General features: G+C 40.6%; 2 protein-coding genes across 2 annotated transcripts; one reads left to right on the plus strand and one right to left on the minus strand.

Moving 5' to 3' along the window:
• Positions 1-2,481: 2,481 nt before the first annotated feature.
• On the minus strand, positions 2,482-10,788 carry LOC144647022 (uncharacterized). Its single transcript, XM_078506766.1, has 5 exons — positions 10,563-10,788; positions 7,409-8,572; positions 6,286-6,421; positions 4,324-4,463; positions 2,482-3,947 (listed from the first exon to the last, which is right to left on the minus strand). The coding sequence occupies exons 1-5, from the start codon at positions 10,681-10,683 to the stop codon at positions 2,881-2,883; spliced, it is 2,628 nt and encodes an 875-aa protein (XP_078362892.1). The 5' UTR covers positions 10,684-10,788; the 3' UTR covers positions 2,482-2,880.
• A 106-nt stretch (positions 10,789-10,894) lies between these two features.
• Positions 10,895-17,459, plus strand: LOC144647023 (syntenin-1-like). The gene is made up of 8 exons (XM_078506767.1): positions 10,895-11,074; positions 11,536-11,577; positions 11,903-12,034; positions 13,274-13,635; positions 14,406-14,513; positions 15,013-15,076; positions 15,713-15,804; positions 16,356-17,459. Exons 1-8 carry the CDS (start codon positions 11,018-11,020, stop codon positions 16,408-16,410), a joined length of 912 nt encoding a protein of 303 aa, XP_078362893.1. The 5' UTR covers positions 10,895-11,017; the 3' UTR covers positions 16,411-17,459.
• Positions 17,460-18,605: the final 1,146 nt, after the last annotated feature.

Raw genomic sequence — 18,605 nt, forward strand, 5'->3', positions numbered from 1 at the left:
GAATATGTGGATACGCAGTGGGTAGGTGGATACGCAGTGGAAAAGTGGATACGCAGTGAATATGTGGATACGCAGTGGATAGGTGGAGACGCAGTGGATAAGTGGATACCCAGTGGATAGGTGGATACGCAGTGGATAAGTTATATGCAGTGGATATGTGGATAGTCAGTGGATACACAGTGGATTAGTGGATACGCAGTGGATACCCAGTGGATAGTAAGTAAGTAAGTAAGTAACGTCTTTATTTATAGAGGGTAGCACTTAATAGCTATAAAGCTAACAAACTCGTGGCCCTCCTATTTACAAGTATTAAAAAATCTAAGATACACAATAAAAAACGTACGATATACAATATAGGTGGTACAGTGGATAAGTTATATGCAGTGGATATGTGGATACGTAGTGGATATGTGGATAGTCAGTGGATACACAGTGGATTAGTGGATACGCAGTGGATAAGTGGATACGCAGTGGATACTCAGTGGATAAGTGGATACGCAGTGGATAATGGATACGCAGTGGATATGCATTGGATACTCAGTGGATACGCAGTAGATACGTGGATACGCAGTAGATACTCAGATGTATACGCAGTGGATTAGTGGATACGCAGTGGATAAGTGGATACGCAGTGGAAAAGTGGATACGTGTATACGCCGCAGTGATTAGGTAGATATGCAGTTGATAAGTGGATACGTAGTGGATACTCAGTGGAGAGGTGGATACGCAGTTGATAAAGGATACGCAGTGGATATGTGGATACGCAGTGGATACTCCGTGGATACGCAGTGGATAAGTGGATATGTTGATACGCAGTGGATATGCAGTGGATACTAAGTGGATAAATGAATACGCAGTGGATAAGTCAGTGGATACGTGGATACGCTGTGGATTAGTGAATACGCAGCGGATATGTGGATACACAGTGGATATGTGGATACTTTTTTGCGGCTCAGTACTTCATGTCGCCCCTACTAACTGCGCTTGGGTATCCGAGGATGGTTTATACCCATTCTTTTCTTTGTTGGCACCATTGAAAGCTTCATCTTTTACACGGGAGGCGTGGGTGCCTAATCAGTTATGGTTAGTTAATGCGTTGGACTCCGTTATTAATGGTTCGGGCTGGGGGTAACCCTGGTCTAGCATCTCATCCACAGGGGAGTAGAAATACTACTTCTAGTCGCTTTATGCTTCGGAAAATGATGGGCTGGGCCAGGTTGCATAAAACGTCCACTTAAGTGCTCACTTAAGTAGGGCACTTACGAATCTGCTACGGGTACACTTAAGGGTGTTGCATGGAACATACTGAGCGCACTCGTAAGTGTCTGCCTTACGGGGTAACTTACGGGTTCACTTAACTTTGTATTAGTGGCTTTATTAATGACTCCGACTGCGACTCTGTTACAATCGATAACGGTGAAGAAAGTTTCTAGTATAGCTTATTTTAAATAAATAAGGTAAAGGAAGATTCAGAAAAATACTAAATATTAACAGAAGAATGTTTTGTCTAATCATTTCATTGTAAAAAAAAAAAAAAAAACTCAACATGATCAATTAATTTCCTTTTTCTAATAAATTCTACTTAGTATTGAACGTATTCTCAATCGTCATGGATAAGTTTTTTGGTTAATAACTGCAGTTTTAGATCACGTAGCTGCTCCTTCTTTTTAAGTATTCTCATTTTAGCAGCATGTTCTTCAATTAAATGTTCTTCATACATCTTCTCAATGTCGCGTGGTCTTTCTTGTTCTTCTTTCTTATTTGTTTCTCTTTGCTCTTCTTTGCCTTTTTTTCGTCTCGGTCATTTGCAATCATATCAGCATGTTCGGCTGGAGTACTCCTGCTGCTTTCACCCAATGACATCTTTTGCTGATTTGATTTTTGTACTATAAAAGGCTCGACTGCATCAGTTCACATTTACTGAGAAAATAAATGAGTAGAAATGATACGCAATTGTGATTTTACTTTGAAATCTCTCGAAAATCTGTTGTTGTTTATATTTTTCGATGACGAGTTCAAAACGTAAGTAGTGGATTACAAAGCGCGATTTAAGTAATAAATAAAGAAAAAACCCTTCCCTTTCACCTCTCAGAAAAAGTACTTGTTAACTTCATTGAAGATACGGGACCTACATGTATATAGGTCCTGTAAACTTACGTGCTATTTTTCACGTAAAAAAAGTTTTATGCAACACCCGCAATTTTTGTTGCGCACTTACGAAAATCGTGGGGATGAGAGTTTTAGGGAATGAGTTTTTCAACTGTGACCCTGCTATTGTCGTTTCTTGGAAATAGATTTCTAGCTGTTTGTAGATTTAGAAGATTAAAAGACGCTTTACATAACGTCATCGCGAATGTCACAACATCGTTCACAGGGGCGTTTCTCATCATTGAACGAGATTGCGACTCTTCCAATTTTGAAATGACAAAAAATATCCCTCGTAAAAAGTAAAAGAAAATGTAAGATAACATAAACAAACGCTTTTAGAGAGCAGACCTGATTTTATTGTTGCCAGTTGAGATAAACAGGAACATGTATTTGCAGTGTCCTTTCACCATTTTCCGGTTTTACAATTTTCTTAAAATGAAATGACGATGAATATGAACACAAAAATGAACGTGAATACCGCACACGCAAGATAGTAATTTCAATGTGTTAGGAGTTATTAATATGAAGTGAGGATTAATCGAAGACAACGTTTAAGTTGATCTGGAGAAAGTCACTGCGCTCGGAGATGAGTTTAAAAATTTGAGGGTAAAAATACAACATTATGTACAATTCCAGAAAATATTTACACAAGGAGAAGAAAGAATAAAACTTTAAGTGTTACGAAGACAGCCGCAAAAAATTGTGACATGTTCTTGGGTAGGTTCCGGTAAATTACAAGCCCTGTTTCTTCTTGAGCTGCTTCACTTCCGGCGAGTCCGGGGACAAAACAGAGAGACCACGCCCAAAAGCGCTACCCCTGTGCAGGCACAACTCCAAATAAGGCCTCACGACATCCAGCACGCTGCAAACAGACCCGCCATCTTTCAGTACCTGAGAATGTACATTGTGAAGAATGACATAGCCACCCTTTCTCACCAACAAGCGGGCGACTTCGGAGTGAGAGCCGTACAAGAACACAGAGATCACGTCGTCGTCTTCGCTGGAGCGATTGCTGAGAGGTTCGACCACGTTGTATTCCTCGCCGGAACACTTCCGCAAATCGTGCTTAGGTTGGCTGCCATCTGTCACGTACAGAACCACGCAGTCCACAGTACGGTGCAACGCTATACCGAGAACTTGACAAGTGAGGTCGAAGTAGGTGTCCGGGCTGATTTGAGAGATAGTCACTGAGTTGCACTGAGGAAAGAGAACGGGGTGAACTTCGCACCAGTTCTTCAAGCTTTCGACGGTTTCTTTATCGCTCTGCGTCAGCGTAAAAGTCGAGCTGGAAACCCGCGCCATCTCTGCGGTCACCGGCAGCTCGGTGTCCCTGTCGAACACAATCGCTGCAAATCCTCGCGTAGACTTGGCTTGAAGTCGCCCCTGGTACTGGGAAATCTTGATGCGATGGAGACGGACTATATCTCCAATCCTGTGCACAGCCGGCAGGCGGGTGACGCTCGGCTGGAATGCCACACACTCCAGACCAGTGCTGGATTCCGCGATGGTCGGATCCATCAGCACCAACACAGAACACATGTCGGTGCCTCGACATTTCCAGGCCGGCTTAAACAGTTTCACAACGCCGTACACATTCACCGTCGTTTCAGGTTGTAGATTAGCGAGGGTTGTGTAACCAGGTGGTACTGTATAATCCGCAGCCGCTCGCGAGGTCTTCCTGCTACGGCCACTGAACGTATTGCCAGCTCGGTCAGGCGAGGGTGAGCGATGCGAAGGTCCTGGGGATGTTCTTAGTCGTTTGGCATCGAGGGATTGGTGAAGAGGGAACCTCTTGACACCTAAACGAGGAGGAGAATGAAAAAAAAAAAAAAAGATTTGGTTGAAAAACGCCTTTTTATACTCCCAAATTTTTTCCCCCGCATGATTGACGCGGTTCGCGGGAAAAATTATAAACAAAATGTATGGAGAAATTAAAAACGCAACTGAACACTTTCTAGCGCAGTGACAACCTTCAAACTTGGTGAATAAAAACTTTTGCCAAGCATCTTTACTTTACAACTCATAAGTTGTCCAAAATTCAATTTTTGTAAAAGTTATTTGCTGTCGGATTCCCATACAAACACTGTAATTTCTACCCGCTTTGCCTACTTATCAAGATGGAGTTGAAAATCGTGATAAGACCTATTAAGCTTAAAACAGCTGCATGCTACCAACCACTTGAGGACTCCTGACTTGCCAAGAGACTTGACACTGGAGTGTAGTCTTCAGGGATCATACTTTTTACACTGGTTGTGGATATTAAGTCCTCGTCTATCATTTTCAAATGATGAGGAATTCCAAGGTTTCTTTCAGCCCTGCAAATACAAGCAAACAATAAACAGGATGCAGGGCTTTCACAAAGGGAGTTTCTCCAGAAGGGGAAGAAAACTGGACATCACTTAACTTTTTTCAGGCCCTGTAGTCCACAGTTATAATTTACTGCTACCCCTTCTACCAAGAAAACCTCACTAAACTCAATGAAGATTAAAGGCCCGGTAATACGAGCAACAAAAAAGGCATTTTTGTTCAACTTGTCTCGCAACATTGTTGCATTGCAAGTTGAACGAGTTGTTTCCCGTATTACTACCGCGCGCTCAACTTGTCACGCAACAAATTTCGTTGTTGCAAGTTTAAAAATATTGTTGCAACAAGTAGAACTCGGTTCTACTTTGTGCAACATGTTGCTGCAACTTGCAACACCGAAATTTGTTGCGAGACAAGTTGAGCACGCGGTAGTAATACGGGCAACAACTCGTTCAACTTGCAATGCAACAATGTTGCGAGACAAGTTGAACAAAAATGTTGCTCGTATTACCGGACCAATAATTCCCTTTCTAATTTACCTAGGGTCACCTCAGATAGGATGTCAGTCCATTGCAGGTGAGCCCCCATGGTGGCAGATCCAGTCCTTGAACTTAGGAGGGGGGGGAGGTGCTTTTTTGTGTGTACACCCAAAACCCAAACAATTTTTAGCAGTGGAAAGTAATTAAAAAATGTCTTTTACCAAAAAATAAGGCGAGAGCCCAGGGCAACCGAGCCCCTCCCCAAGATCTGCCACTACCCCAACATTTTGCCTTTCCTAGTAAAAATTGACTGGTAACTATTTATACCCCTGGGTAGAAAAAGGCACTGTGCACATTAAAAAGTCTTGCCCAAGAAAACACAACAGCTCAGCCAAAGCTTGAAGTATGACCTCTAAATGAGGAATCTTGTGCACTAACCTATCAGCCACTCACATAAAAACCAAAACTGATTGTGTCATAAAATTTGTGAACACAAGCAACAACATCGAGATATTACAGTGGATTCAGATAAGCGTTTAAGGTGATTCCACTGAAATAGAAGGAGTATTAAAAATTTTCTGAAACTTGGTCCAGGTTACAATTATGTTATGAGCATTAAAAAAATGAAATAAAAAATGGGGGTCACCGCGCTAGTTTTTGTGTAAAATGGATGGGCATTATAGTAAATATACGAAACGCGAGGTATATATTAGGAACCCTAGTAATCGAATGGGGAACTATTGTTTCTAGGAAAAAATCATTTTTGCATTTAAGTATTAGTCTAGTTCAACAAAATAGACTTTGATCTTATATTAAAAACTAATCTTATTGTACAGGAATTAAGATAATGAAAGAAATTAAAGATTTTGCTTTGTGCGCACGTTAACGGCACTACCTAAAAACGTGTTTTTACGGTATTAAAATTAAAATATCTCAATGTAGAATTTTAAACTTTTCTTTAAATCGCGATATATTGTAGACAACCGTATGACATTTAAATTAATGCATTAAAAAATGGGGGTCACCGTGCTCGTTTGAGAGAAAACGACCATTTATTTCCCTACCAAGCTTAGCCTGAAGGGAATCTCGTAGTGTTCTGTGTGCGCGCGCACTCGTGCACGCACTAAATGACGCGAAAACTTATGCGCAGCAAGGATGCGCAATGCAATTCCGTGGAATCACCTTAACAGTCTCGGTTGTCGCGTTGGTTGTCATGAGTCACGAGCCACCTCGCAATAGCTGTCATTTCGCCCAACAACGCAATGCAATCAACCAGTTGTGACAATGAACATGACAACTGAGACTGTTAAACGCTCAACCCTAATCCGCTGTATTAATAGCACAAGTAACTTACAATCCTCTAGTGGCATGTCCTTGGTTAGCATCAGCAGACGAAGATGACAATCTGCGGGCCGACTTAAACACGTGCTCCTCCTGTTCAAAGTCTGGCATAATGTGATCCTCTTCATTGGGGTTGTCTTTGAGATCATCTATAACAGAAATAAGAAGACACTTGCAGTGTGTTCCATTGGAAATCCACAAATCAGGTGCTCTCATTGTTGTCTATTTGCTGACAAAACACAATTGCACCCAAATTCCCTTGATTTTTGGCTTGAAAATACCTAACATTGTTGATTTTGGGCTGCGATCCTTTAGAGTGTCTACTACCTCAATAAGATCTATTAGACACTTAGGTCTGCCCCTTTATTATTGAACTACAATACTACAGTCAACTCTCTCCAAAACAGCGACTGTCAGGACCGCTCAAACAGTGCTTCTTCGAAGTGTCCGTCTTATAGGGTGTTTAGTTACTTAAAAACAGCAGGGATACCGTAAATGATCTAGTAAATGCCCACTCTCAAATGAATGCTTCTTACCTAATAAACGTCTCCCCTGAGGTGTAAAAATTATATTAGGCGCCCCTCTCTAATAAACGCCCCGTGTCTAATAGATGCCCCCAAAGAATTGCCTCGAAAACCAAGAAAATTTGCAATTATATTTGTTTAGCTCTTGCTTAACTTGGACATCGAAGAGGCCAACAATGCCATCATGTTTGACCCCGATGACGATGAAGACTTCGACATCCAACTATGAATGACATCTGTAGGTTTTGCATTAGCACAGATAAGAATTTTCTCCCAATCGTACTCTGTTTTCTATTTTTATTCCGCAAGCAAAAGACGCATCTTTTTTGTTTTGTTGACGTTGTTACAGTAAAATTGAAATAAATGCCCCTCTCTAATAAATGCCTCATATCTATTTAGCGCCCCCCTCAGGACCCCTAAAATTTAATAGAGGCCCTGGGCATTTATTAGATCATTTACGATAGAACCGACACCAGGTGTCCATCTTGGTTGTAGAGGTGTCCATCTTATAAAGATGTCCATTTGATTAGAAGAGAGTTGACTATATTAATGCATAATGCACCCGTAGCCATGGTTTTAAAAGCTCTATAAAGAAACACACATCTCTTATACCTGTTGTGAGATCTTTGTCCTCTTCACAGGCTTTTGTTGATGAAAAGCCAGCCTCTGGAGCCATTAGTTGCGGCAAATCACTGGGAGCGGCACTCATCTGGGATTGATCTCTCACACCATTCCAGATTCTTGTTGACACTCCGGATGGTGACATTTCAATGTGAGTGCATTGTATATTAGATGGTTGATCAGGATTAGCACTTTTTATGCTAAGGCTTAAAGATCCAGCTCCTTTTGGGCCTGTTTTTTGTGACATGATCATAGTTTGTCCACCTGACTCAACTGCTATGCTCGGCATTTGCGACCCAGGCGGTGCATGACTTGCATTTACACTCCCAACACCTGCATTTAGTTCACTTGCATTCGGTGCACTTGCATTTGGAGCACTTGCATTTGGTGTACCTGCATTTGGTGTATTTGCAGGTCTTTTATTAGTACCGACATTTTTGTCTGAATCATGGCTCCGCTTTCTCGGCTGGGCCTTAGAGTGAGCATTCGTTGATCGACCGTGTGTATAGTACTCATCTTCTTCAAATGTTTTCATCACCGTTTTTGCTTCGCCCTTGTCAAGTAGGACAACCACGTCACTAACACTTCTTTTTACATGCGAGGTTGATGGCGTGACTCCTTTGGGGCCGAGATGAAACTTTCCTTTCCGTTTTTCAAAGACTTTCTTCTTGGTTTGCTTAACACCTTGTCCATCTGCAGATGTTGACTTTGAAAAGTCATATTCACATGACTCATACAGGACATTGCCTTCTTCACCGGAGTCAGCACCGTGATCAAAGTTATTAGCCGTTTTTGTGAGGTCTGGCTCCTCAATCTCATCAGATGATGTTGTCCCTGTCTTTGTCCTTATGTTGGCTCTTACCTTTCCTTTCGAATTTATCACCCAAACAGATGCTTCAGATTTTTCCCTCCACGCAATTAGCTGAAACCGATGTTCATCAGTTGGAGAACATTCAACAATAACCTCTGATAAGACCACACGGTCGCCCTCACAGATTCTAGACCCTTCATCTGCCAGATCTCCCAACATGAAAGTGTTGATCACAGCACATGGTGCATTTCTCGTTGGTTTTTCCACATCCTCCTTCAAAACAATCTTGCAAAGCTTGCCATACCTGTTTGAAGATTTTGTGGGGTAGACTTTTACAACAATCCCTAAAATAAATAAAAAAGTGAAACATTAGGGCTACCTCATGACAGAAAGCTACAGTAACTTCAAGCTACCAATAATTTATTAATTTTGAGGATGTAAGCTACTCCAACTCTGCAACTTAAGCCTATAATTTAGAGGTAATGGCTAAGCACTACAGAAAATTTTCATTACACAATTCCTGGGGTATCTAACCAAACAAAATCGAACCAAAATTCAGTGAACAAAATCAAGCATCTAATTTGCTGTGAGTTCGATTACCAAACCAATCAAACCAATCGAACAACATCGCACGCAATCAAACTTAATCCATTTGTTCGGAATGCACCTCTTGATGCCAGAAAGTAAGTAGATCAGGCGGGAGTAATCATAATTAAAAAAATAAAACAAACAGGAGTTTGGTAATCAAATGTTTAAGTTTTAATTGTGAGTTCTATGACGGTTGATTACTAAATCCAGTCTTGAAAGCGATTGGTGTTCGATTGGGTTCAAAGACCCTTCCTTCTTCTGCCACCATCTTGGTTCAAGGGGGCAAACACGGGAAAATTTACAGTAAATGTATGGGAAAAATCTAATTGAAGCCGAGAACGCACTGGCCAGCCACACTCCATTCGCATGCAGCGCGTGGGATCGATCAATCCTGAATCAGCCAGAAATACGAGCAAGAACAGGCGGCAGCACGTCCCACCGCAGCAGGAGGACACCGGGCCCAGCAACGCGGGGCGGAGAGCAGACCCCACAGAGGAGGAGGAGAGAACGGCGGGGGGAAGGCGGCGGGGGGGGGAAGGAGGCGCGGGGGAGAGCCAGGGAGCGGGGACCAGAGGGGGGGGGGGGGGGGGACCAACCAGAACCCCCGACGGAGAGGAGGGAGAGGGAGAGGGCAGGGGAGAGCGGCCCCGGGAGGACGAGAGAGAGAGGGGCGGAGACGGGGGGCGACACCCGGCACCACCGGGGGCGGGGCAGGCGAGGAGGCCACCCCCGACCCACGGCCTGGGGACGGGGCAGACCAGGACCGGAGAGGCGGGAGAGGGAAACCGAGGAGAAGGAGACAGCAAAAAGGGGAGCGACGAGGGAGGGGACAGGCCAACAAGGCGCTTGCGCTTACGCCTTCAATTGCAAAATATATTTGAATTACAAACTCAAGATACCAGGTAAACGAGTTTATTGATCAAATTTGGGGAATGTAGTCTCACAAGGAAAGCCGCAAATTTTTTTTCATTTTTACATACATTTGTCTGAAATCCGAGCCGCCATTTGCGCGGAAAAATATAAGTATTTGTATGAAAAAACTAACAATGCAATTTCTCGCTTCCCAGCGTAGCTTCAAATTTCATCAATAAAATCTTTTGCTAGGTATCTTTACCTTGTTATTCATAGGAATTGCAGAATGTTAATTTTCTTTATGTTATTGGGTATCAAACTCCTCGCTTTTCCCATACATTTACTGTAAATTTTGCCATGTTTGTCCAACCAATTCAAGATGGCGACAGAAACCGTGGAAGGGTCTTTTACCAAACATTGGATAAGATAACCCCAGGACAATGAATTATTCTGTTTCTTTTTTGCCTAGCTCCCATGTAAACCACTGATTAAGAAACAGAAAATGTGTTTGCCATTTTAGTGAGTTGTGAGAATGAGTTTGGTAGAACTCAAAACTTTGTGGTTTTCTTTCTCCTTGATAAAACAAAGTGACGATGTAACATGAAGTCGTAAACATGTTTACAAGGCTTTATGCAAAACACCACAACATCCAATCAGAGCGTTTGTTATAAAACCATACTAGCCCTTTTATACAATTCGTCCAATGGAGGCTGTAATGCACGCTGCACGTTTTATCTCTTAGATTAACCTGTTAACGCACTGCCCGTTTCTGGAGGCTCCTTTGGATCGCATCATATCTCGTTGAGCTGTGATTTTCGTGCAAAAAAACCTCCCAAGGGAACAGTGTCAGTTAAAATGTATACAATGTAGCAAATGGGCGCTTTTTGCACAAACCTTGCACGAACGAATTTGACAGCAATCCCGGCTCACTGAGATCTTGAATAAGCACACGTTTCGGTGAAACATCGCCTGGAAAAAGTTTATAATAGCGTCCATTTCCAATTGGGACAGCCATTTTGAAATTCACATTCGCATATTTCAACTGGCTTCAAAATACTTCAAAGATGGCTGTCGTTTCCCGCCAAATGTCGTCGTGGGCTCGAAACAACTTCGGAGATGACGAACACAATCGATAATGTAAATTACGTCAAGGAAATTACCTTATTAGGAGCAATTACCTTGAACGAACGTCAACGTCATGTGATTTAACTTTACGTCATTGTTCCAAACATAGAAATCGACGTCGAGATAAGTATTTGCTATTTCGAAAGTTTCCTCAATCCAGCGAAAGCAGATTTTAGGAACGTGTCTTTAGTAAAATCGTCCGTTGCACTAAGAAATATTACAAAATGTCTCTTTATCCTTCTCTAGAAGATATGAAGGTCGATCAGATGGCCCAAGCACAGGTATTTGTCGCTTTTTGCTTGTAATATGCTAGGACAATTTCCAAGATGGAGTCCAGGGAGTGGAGTGAACGGGAGCTTTGTTATGAGCAATTTTATATATGGTTGCTTTAGTACAAAAGATCTTTATTTTACAAAGCATATAGCGATTGTATGATTGATCTCAAGTGTACCGAATGCTGTGTTCAGGAACGAACTTTAGTTATCGAGACATGTTTTCAGTTTGTTAATGTGTGAAGACTATAAGCATGCAATTAAACTACAGCTGTATGTACGTAGCTTCTTGCAAATTGGAATTTGTCTGGATAACTTGATGGTAGACATAACCTTTTGCCAGACTTTTGTGTGTGTGTGTGTGTATTAGTAGTTTTTCCACCATAAAAGATCTAAAGTGTAAAGCTTGCTCTAATTATAAAGCTTCATTTACACTTTCAATTTATTGTATTTTATTTTCCGACATGCAGGTCCAGCAAGCTCGGGCTCAGCAGCCAGCTCTTGGATACGCAGTAAGTAAAGTTACAACTGAATTAATAATTGTCTGTCTCTAACTTTCACAATAACTCCAGATCTCGCACAGTTTTGACCCCCAGAGCACAGACCATTCATTAGTGTGCAGCTGATCTTACAATGAGCTCGTGACAATTTAATTTGATACGAAATTGAATGACATCATGCTAAAAATAAACATGCCCAATATACGTTACATTGTCATACCATTTAAAAGGAACTTTAAGTAAATATTGGGTTTAGTTTACTTTTAACTTCTTTAATCAAAATGTCAAGGGGAGATAAGACTACAACAATTTGAAATCTTGATGTTTTTCTTTCAAGCCACAGGCTGCCGCTCCTGCCGCTGTCCCTGCACCAGGACCAGGCCCATCCAGTGGTCTGTATCCGTCACTGGACGACTACATGGGACTTGCTGTTTCTGAAGACGCTGTCAGGCAACATGTGCCTGGATATGTGAGTACTAAATGTTTCATCAAATAGCCTAGAAAACCAATGTCTGTTAAGGACGTCGCAATTGATGCGCACCACTGCGCACGAAGTGCAACGTCACGCCACGTCATGCATGAGCGCACGCGCAGAAAACCCAAACACAAGGGTGGTAGCCGCGAACCGCTGCAGTCCCCAATGGTCGGTGACCCCCACTCGGGAAACCAACACCGAAATCCACTGAGACAAAAATGAGCAAACCAAGAACGCACCCCCCGCGGCGACCAAAAGTCACACCAGTCCGAGTGGGCAAACCCAAGAAGCCAAGGGACCAAGAACAGACCCACAAAAACAGACAAGAAAGAGCCACCAAACACAGTCCCCGAAGCCGGAGGCAACGGAAGTGAAGACCAAATGCGCCCGCGAGAAACGAAGTCGGTGACCCCCACCACGAAAGAACAAACAGCCTGGTGATTAAGAAAAAGCAATGTTGGAAGACGCGCGAACGTCCTTAATCAAACTTATCATAGGAAGATACAATACCTGAGACATTTATTGATCCCCTTAGAGCAGTTTTCATTTGTGTGTAGTTAAACGAAAACCAAAGTAATCACTCTGGCCAATCACCAAAAGACAGAGACTGTCCATTGAACCAATCAAAACTCGAAGTAAATAAAGTACATGTTGATGGCGCGAAAAGCAGGAAAACGTGCGCAAGCAAATTTCGATTGGTTTGTCACTTCTGATTGGTGGAGAAAGTAGTTCAAGTTTTTTTAAACCAATCACTAAGCGTAGTAATGCAAAACCAAAGCAAACATGATTTACTTTTGATACTCAAGTGAAAACTGCTCTAACCTTACAAAGACAGCACTAATAAAATATTGCTCTCACTCAATTGCCTTGTCTACAGGTCTCTTGATAACAGCCCTAATAATCACGTTTGAAATTTTTTTACATCATTTAGTTAATATTTTTGTATAGTTGTTCAAAATATTGGTGTCATCTATTACATGCATGTTACATCTATTGCAACATTAGTCCATTATCTGTCTAAGTTGTTTTATTGATCAAAGTACCAGTAATAAATATAAGAAAAACACTCTGATGGTGACTTAACTAAGTCGAAGCCGATCAGAATCTTCTGAGTATTTTGAAAATTTGTAGCCTTTGGCTTGTAAAAAGTTCTTTTATTTTGAAGTGAATATTAAAGACAAAAAAATTGCCATAATTATGTTAAAAGATTATATTTCTTGTGCCCATTTGTAGACAACAGCAGTAGTACCCAGACCCCAAGGTGCTGTTGTACCTCAGACCAGTGGAATGGTTGCTCCAGTAACTGGCGACAACAACATGGGTGTCCGCCGTGCTGAGATTAAGGGAGGGGTCCGTGAGGTTGTCCTCTGCAAGGATGGCAAAGGAAAGGTTGGCCTGCGTGTGCGAGACATCAACAAGGGTGTGTTTGTTCAGTACGTCCATGCAAACTCTCCAGCTGCCCTAGGAGGTCTGAGATTTGGTGACCAGATTCTACAGATTGATGGTGAGACTTTGGCTGGCTACAGCAGCGACAAAGTGATGAAGATTTTAAAGAATGCTTCTGCTACGAGAGTAGTATTTGCTGTCAGAGATAGGTAAGCACTTCAAAGTAACATGTACAGTCAAACCTCTTATAAGCAGACACCCTTGGAACCAGAAAGAGTGACTCGGCTTAGCAGAGGTGTCCGCAAATAGGGGTACAGTTAAATCTCCAATATCTTGAACGTTCAGGGACATCGAACTAAAGGTTCGAGTTATCCGGGGTGCAAGTTATCAAGTACAAAATTATTTCCCTTTATTTGTCTTTGTATCACTTTGTATATATTACATGACAAGTGCAAAATAAGTGTAAGTTATTTTATCTTAAGTTTTGTATGCAATTGGTCTGTAAGTAGCTGTATTGTTTACTTTTTTGTGATGTATTTTTTTGTGTGTGTGTGTTGCAATAATAATAATAAAAAAATAAATAAATAAAAAAAAAAAAAAAAAGTGCAAAATTAGTAAGAAAATGACCTGGAGGGGAATTGAAAAAGGTTTGAGTTAGCGGGTCGGAGAGGTTCGAGTACCCTTTTGAGGGTTTGAGTTATCGGGATTCAGCTGATATTTCTGCCTATGGGAGGGCTCCCTTAGCGGAGGATTAGCTGCAAAACTAAATTAAATTTCGTCTTTCTCAGTGTATTTAGAAGCTGGTAGGTTGGATGCTCTTCGTTATACACTCAAGTCAACAGGATTTTAAACTCAGTGCACTGACCATATGACCCTTTTACAGTATACCTCCCACAGTAACTTACAGAGCTCTGTAGAAACTGTTTAATAACGCTTTGCTTATTTTCAACATTTTAACAGTATTGTTGTTACTTTCTAGACCATTTGAACGAACAATCGTTTTGCAGAAGGATAGTGCCGGCCATGTAGGATTTGTGTTCAAAAATGGCAAAATCACTCAGATCGCCAAGGACACATCTGCAGCAAGGTAAATGTACTTTTAATTCAATAATAAGGGCTATTTTCATGACTGTGTACAGCCACCTACACTGTAGCCCTGTCATTTGGGGCATATACATGTACAGGTAAAATTATTTGACATTCACACATATCTAAGATATTTTTGGAACTTCCCATCCAAATGTTTTCATAAAAAGATAACAGGGCACAAACAGCGCCATCGGACATGGCCACCTGCCGGCACCCAAGTGTCGGAAAATCTGACGAGATCAAAATCATTACGGCAACAATGAAAAAATCTGTCAACCACTTGTGTTCGACCAACATGATTCCAGTACTGTAGGACATATGTTTTAAGTGAAAAAATTTTTGCAGCCCTGGATAAATGTTGCACAAACCTCTCCCCCATTGCCTTGAGCAAACATTTTGCATTCCATTACCAGCAAGTGAAATGTTATATATTGATGTACAAGTAAATCATATTTATAAAAATATGACCATCCACTTATTGAAATGTTGTCGTACAGGAATGGACTACTGACAGAACACAACCTTGTTGAAGTGAATGGACAGAATGTAGTGGGACTGAAGGTAGGAAGATTTTATTTCAGGAAAATGTAAAATCAGAGGTGACCTGTCATAATAAAGGCTCGTAATGTCCGTTTTTGCCCGGGGGGTTTTTTTTTTGCTTTGGGGGGGGTTGGGGGGTTTTTTTTTTTTTTTGAAAAAAAAAAATATATAAAAAAAATATTTTTTTTTTTTTTATTTATTAATAAAAAAATATTAAAATTTTTTTGTTTTTTCGTAAGGTGGGAGGGAAAAAGGGGAATAGTTATATTTATCAAATTTAAGACTGAAGACATAATTAAGTAATATTTACTCAATGGCACAGGATAATCCTCTTCTCTCTTGCAACAATGGAGAGAGATCTTTGAAATGACAATCTTTCTTTGCTTTCCTTGATGATCTCAGTTCGGACAACAAAGACCTTGTTTTATGGTTTGTGATAGGGATAAACTACCACATGTGCAAATATTTTTTTTTGTGATTTATCTGCCTCCCCACAGTTTTGAACACTAATTGTGTAGCTAATACCACACTGAAAGTTGTTTTTTAAATCTACATTAATTATTATCCTTTTTGACAAGAATGGGCTTTTGCAGATGGAAGGGAGCCACATAGATGTAAATTTATGCTGACAGTTTTTTTTTTGTTATTGTTTTGCAGGATAACCAGATCAAAGAAATCCTTGAAAAGGGTGGCCAGACAATCACACTGACGATTATTCCATCTTTTATTTTTGAGCACATGGTTAAATGGTAAGTTCAAATATTTCTTGTACATTGCAAGCATTTTTATCCTTACAGCATGTGATGACTGACGGGTACAGTAGAATCCCAAATTCTTGCACCCTCAGTTTCTCGAAACTCCCGATTTCTTGAACCAATTTTCATTTCCCTGGGATAGTACTTCTCAGTAATTTTACCCCAATTTCTTGGACCTCCCGATTTCTCGAAGCAATTTTTGTCTCCCCTGGAGTTTGGAGAAATTGAGATTCTACTATGCCACTTCCCTCTCCTCCCTGCAAACAGCAGCATTTTGTCAGCTGCCCTAAATAAAGATATAATTTAGAAAAAGGTAATCCAAGAACAAAGCACAATGATGCCACAACCCAGACGGTATTTTTGTACAGACCTGCGACTGCTTGGTGCGAGCTTGGGCTGTTGTTCTCCTTTCATTACAGCCATCACACTTGGTTAATGACAAGTTGAAATTAATTGAAATCAGCTTAAAGGTCAAAATACTTTGTGATCAAATGTAGTGACTAAAACACAAACCGACATTGTTGCATTCAATTTTTTTTCTCCAGTATGGGTGAAGGCCTTGTCAAGAAAAGCATGGACCACAGCATTCCAGACTTGTAAAGTTCTTTAAACAAGAAATAGTTATTTCTAAAGAAAGCTGACAAGAAAATCCATATATAATAATAATTTACTGGTAGACTAGTTTATAGAACAGTAGATTTGTGGAACCTTAAAAAATATAACCTGAAAGAAACATTATAAAGCTAGCTCTAGTTAGTTACTTATGCAGCTGGCAATCCTAGAAAACGGTTTCACTCGGCAGCATTGCCATAATTAGTAGTTGGTGGACATCAAGAAAAGATTTCTAGGTAATTTCTTGTTTCACCAACATGGTAGTCAAGTCTTTGTCATTTTATTCTCTTCAGACTGGATTGTTTACAGGCCATCATTAACTATTATTAAGTAAATATTCAAAATTTATAATTTATGTGGTCATTTTAAATGTAGGTTGCTTTGAACCTTGTTGTTTCATATCCTTATTCAATAATTTGTAATAAAAAAAAATTGCTCATTTTGTCTTTTTTAGCTTTTTTAATTTACAAAATAGTTTGCGCAAAAGCGAAAGGATAAGGTTCAAGCAACTTTAAGAGTGATGTTTAAAAACAGTATTAACTTAAAAGAATTGCCATATATGTAAACAAAGACCGGTACGTAGCTACTATTTAGTAAGAGCATTTTTTTCATGATTCAACTCTCGACCTTATTGGTGGTTTTCCCAAAACGGAAACATGGGAGAGACAAGTAATGTTATCTCAATTTACATCTAGACCTATCATAAATGACTCTAATTGTATACAAATTATATGACATAATTTTTGTCTTGGGAATTAGATGAAAAGGTCTGTTAAAATCCGTGATCACTTTCAATTGCTTATTTTTAGTCTATACCCCTCTTGGTTCAAGGGCAAAACAATGACACACAGTATTTCTGTCAGTGTTTTAGCAAAGAGTTAGCTTGAGAATTCAGAAAGACATGTTGCTGGTTAGTTTTGTAAGGTAGTCAAAATGTCAGGCATTTACATAGCTGTTAGCATAATTTTGTAAGGCTAAGGCCTATGTAATAGTAAATGTAAATAGAAAGAAATAAAGCACAATGATTTATTGCTTTACATTGTTTTGAGTTGTGTTTATCAATCTCTAAAGAAATCATGTGTTGGAATGATTCTTTTGAAGAACATAGGCATGCAATACGTGCAGAGAACTTGGTATCAGGATCAAATGCGGAGGTGTCATGTTTCACAAAAGATAAATGTTGCAATCACCTGGGAACGAGAATTTGAAAGGGAGGGGCATATTCACCAAAATAGTTTGGAATGCCCCCGCCCCCCTCCCAATTTCATAACCACGTCACCTCCCATCCTGAAGTGTGCACAGTTACGCTAGTATAATTCATGTGACCGTGATCCATAGTGGAGGGGGTTATGAAGTACCCACATTATGTACCTATAACCCCTGCCCCTTCCTTAGCGGTTCTGCCCCCAAGTTGATTTCTCCCTGTTCTGCCATCCTAGGTATCTCACTTCCCAACCGAGCTCTCCTCTCCCCCGTTCTTCCTACCACCTCCCATAATTCCCGCCCCCTCTCCTCCCTCCCCTCCCTACCCTGTTACCCTCCACTCTTTAGGTAACAGAAGGTTTGGCTGGGAGCCAGTTGCTTTTCTTATCACAAAATTACAAAAAAGGTGAAGCCAGTGGTGGCACAACGGTAGCCAACTGGTCTGCCTCCTGCCAGTTAAGATTTTTATCCTTTTTTTTTTCTTTTATAATTTTTTTTTTCTTCTTTTTGGGGGCTCCCTCTATACTACCTATCTCTTGGTATTATAAGGCAAGGAGACAACACCAATAAAAATATATTTATTTTAATTTTTTAATGAAATGGCCTACATCTGTAAGAACCCTCAGAACTTTCATAGGTTTGCAAATTCGATATCGTTCCCGTTGAACTATTCTTGACTAATAATTAGAACAGCAATGTTTACCCAGTTCATTCATGGAAATTCATTAACTATCCCGGCTATATTTGAACAACTTCAGGTGGTCTATTGTCATGTTACAAAATGCTTCTGGCATCCAAACCTCCTTTTCAATCGTTTATTGGCAGGCATCAGAGAATAAAATTAAATGCAGGTGTAAAGATTGGTGTTAGTTATCCATAAACACGTTTGGTCTGCTGACATTCAATTCCGAAGTTCAGTGCTTGGTGAGGTTCTTTGCAAAACAGAAGCGAACTCTTACTTTCAGGGTAAGCACAACGCT

Source organism: Oculina patagonica, chromosome 3 (assembly GCF_052425735.1).
Source record: "Oculina patagonica isolate OP01 chromosome 3, crgOcupat, whole genome shotgun sequence".
NCBI classification, from domain to species: domain Eukaryota; kingdom Metazoa; phylum Cnidaria; class Anthozoa; order Scleractinia; family Oculinidae; genus Oculina; species Oculina patagonica.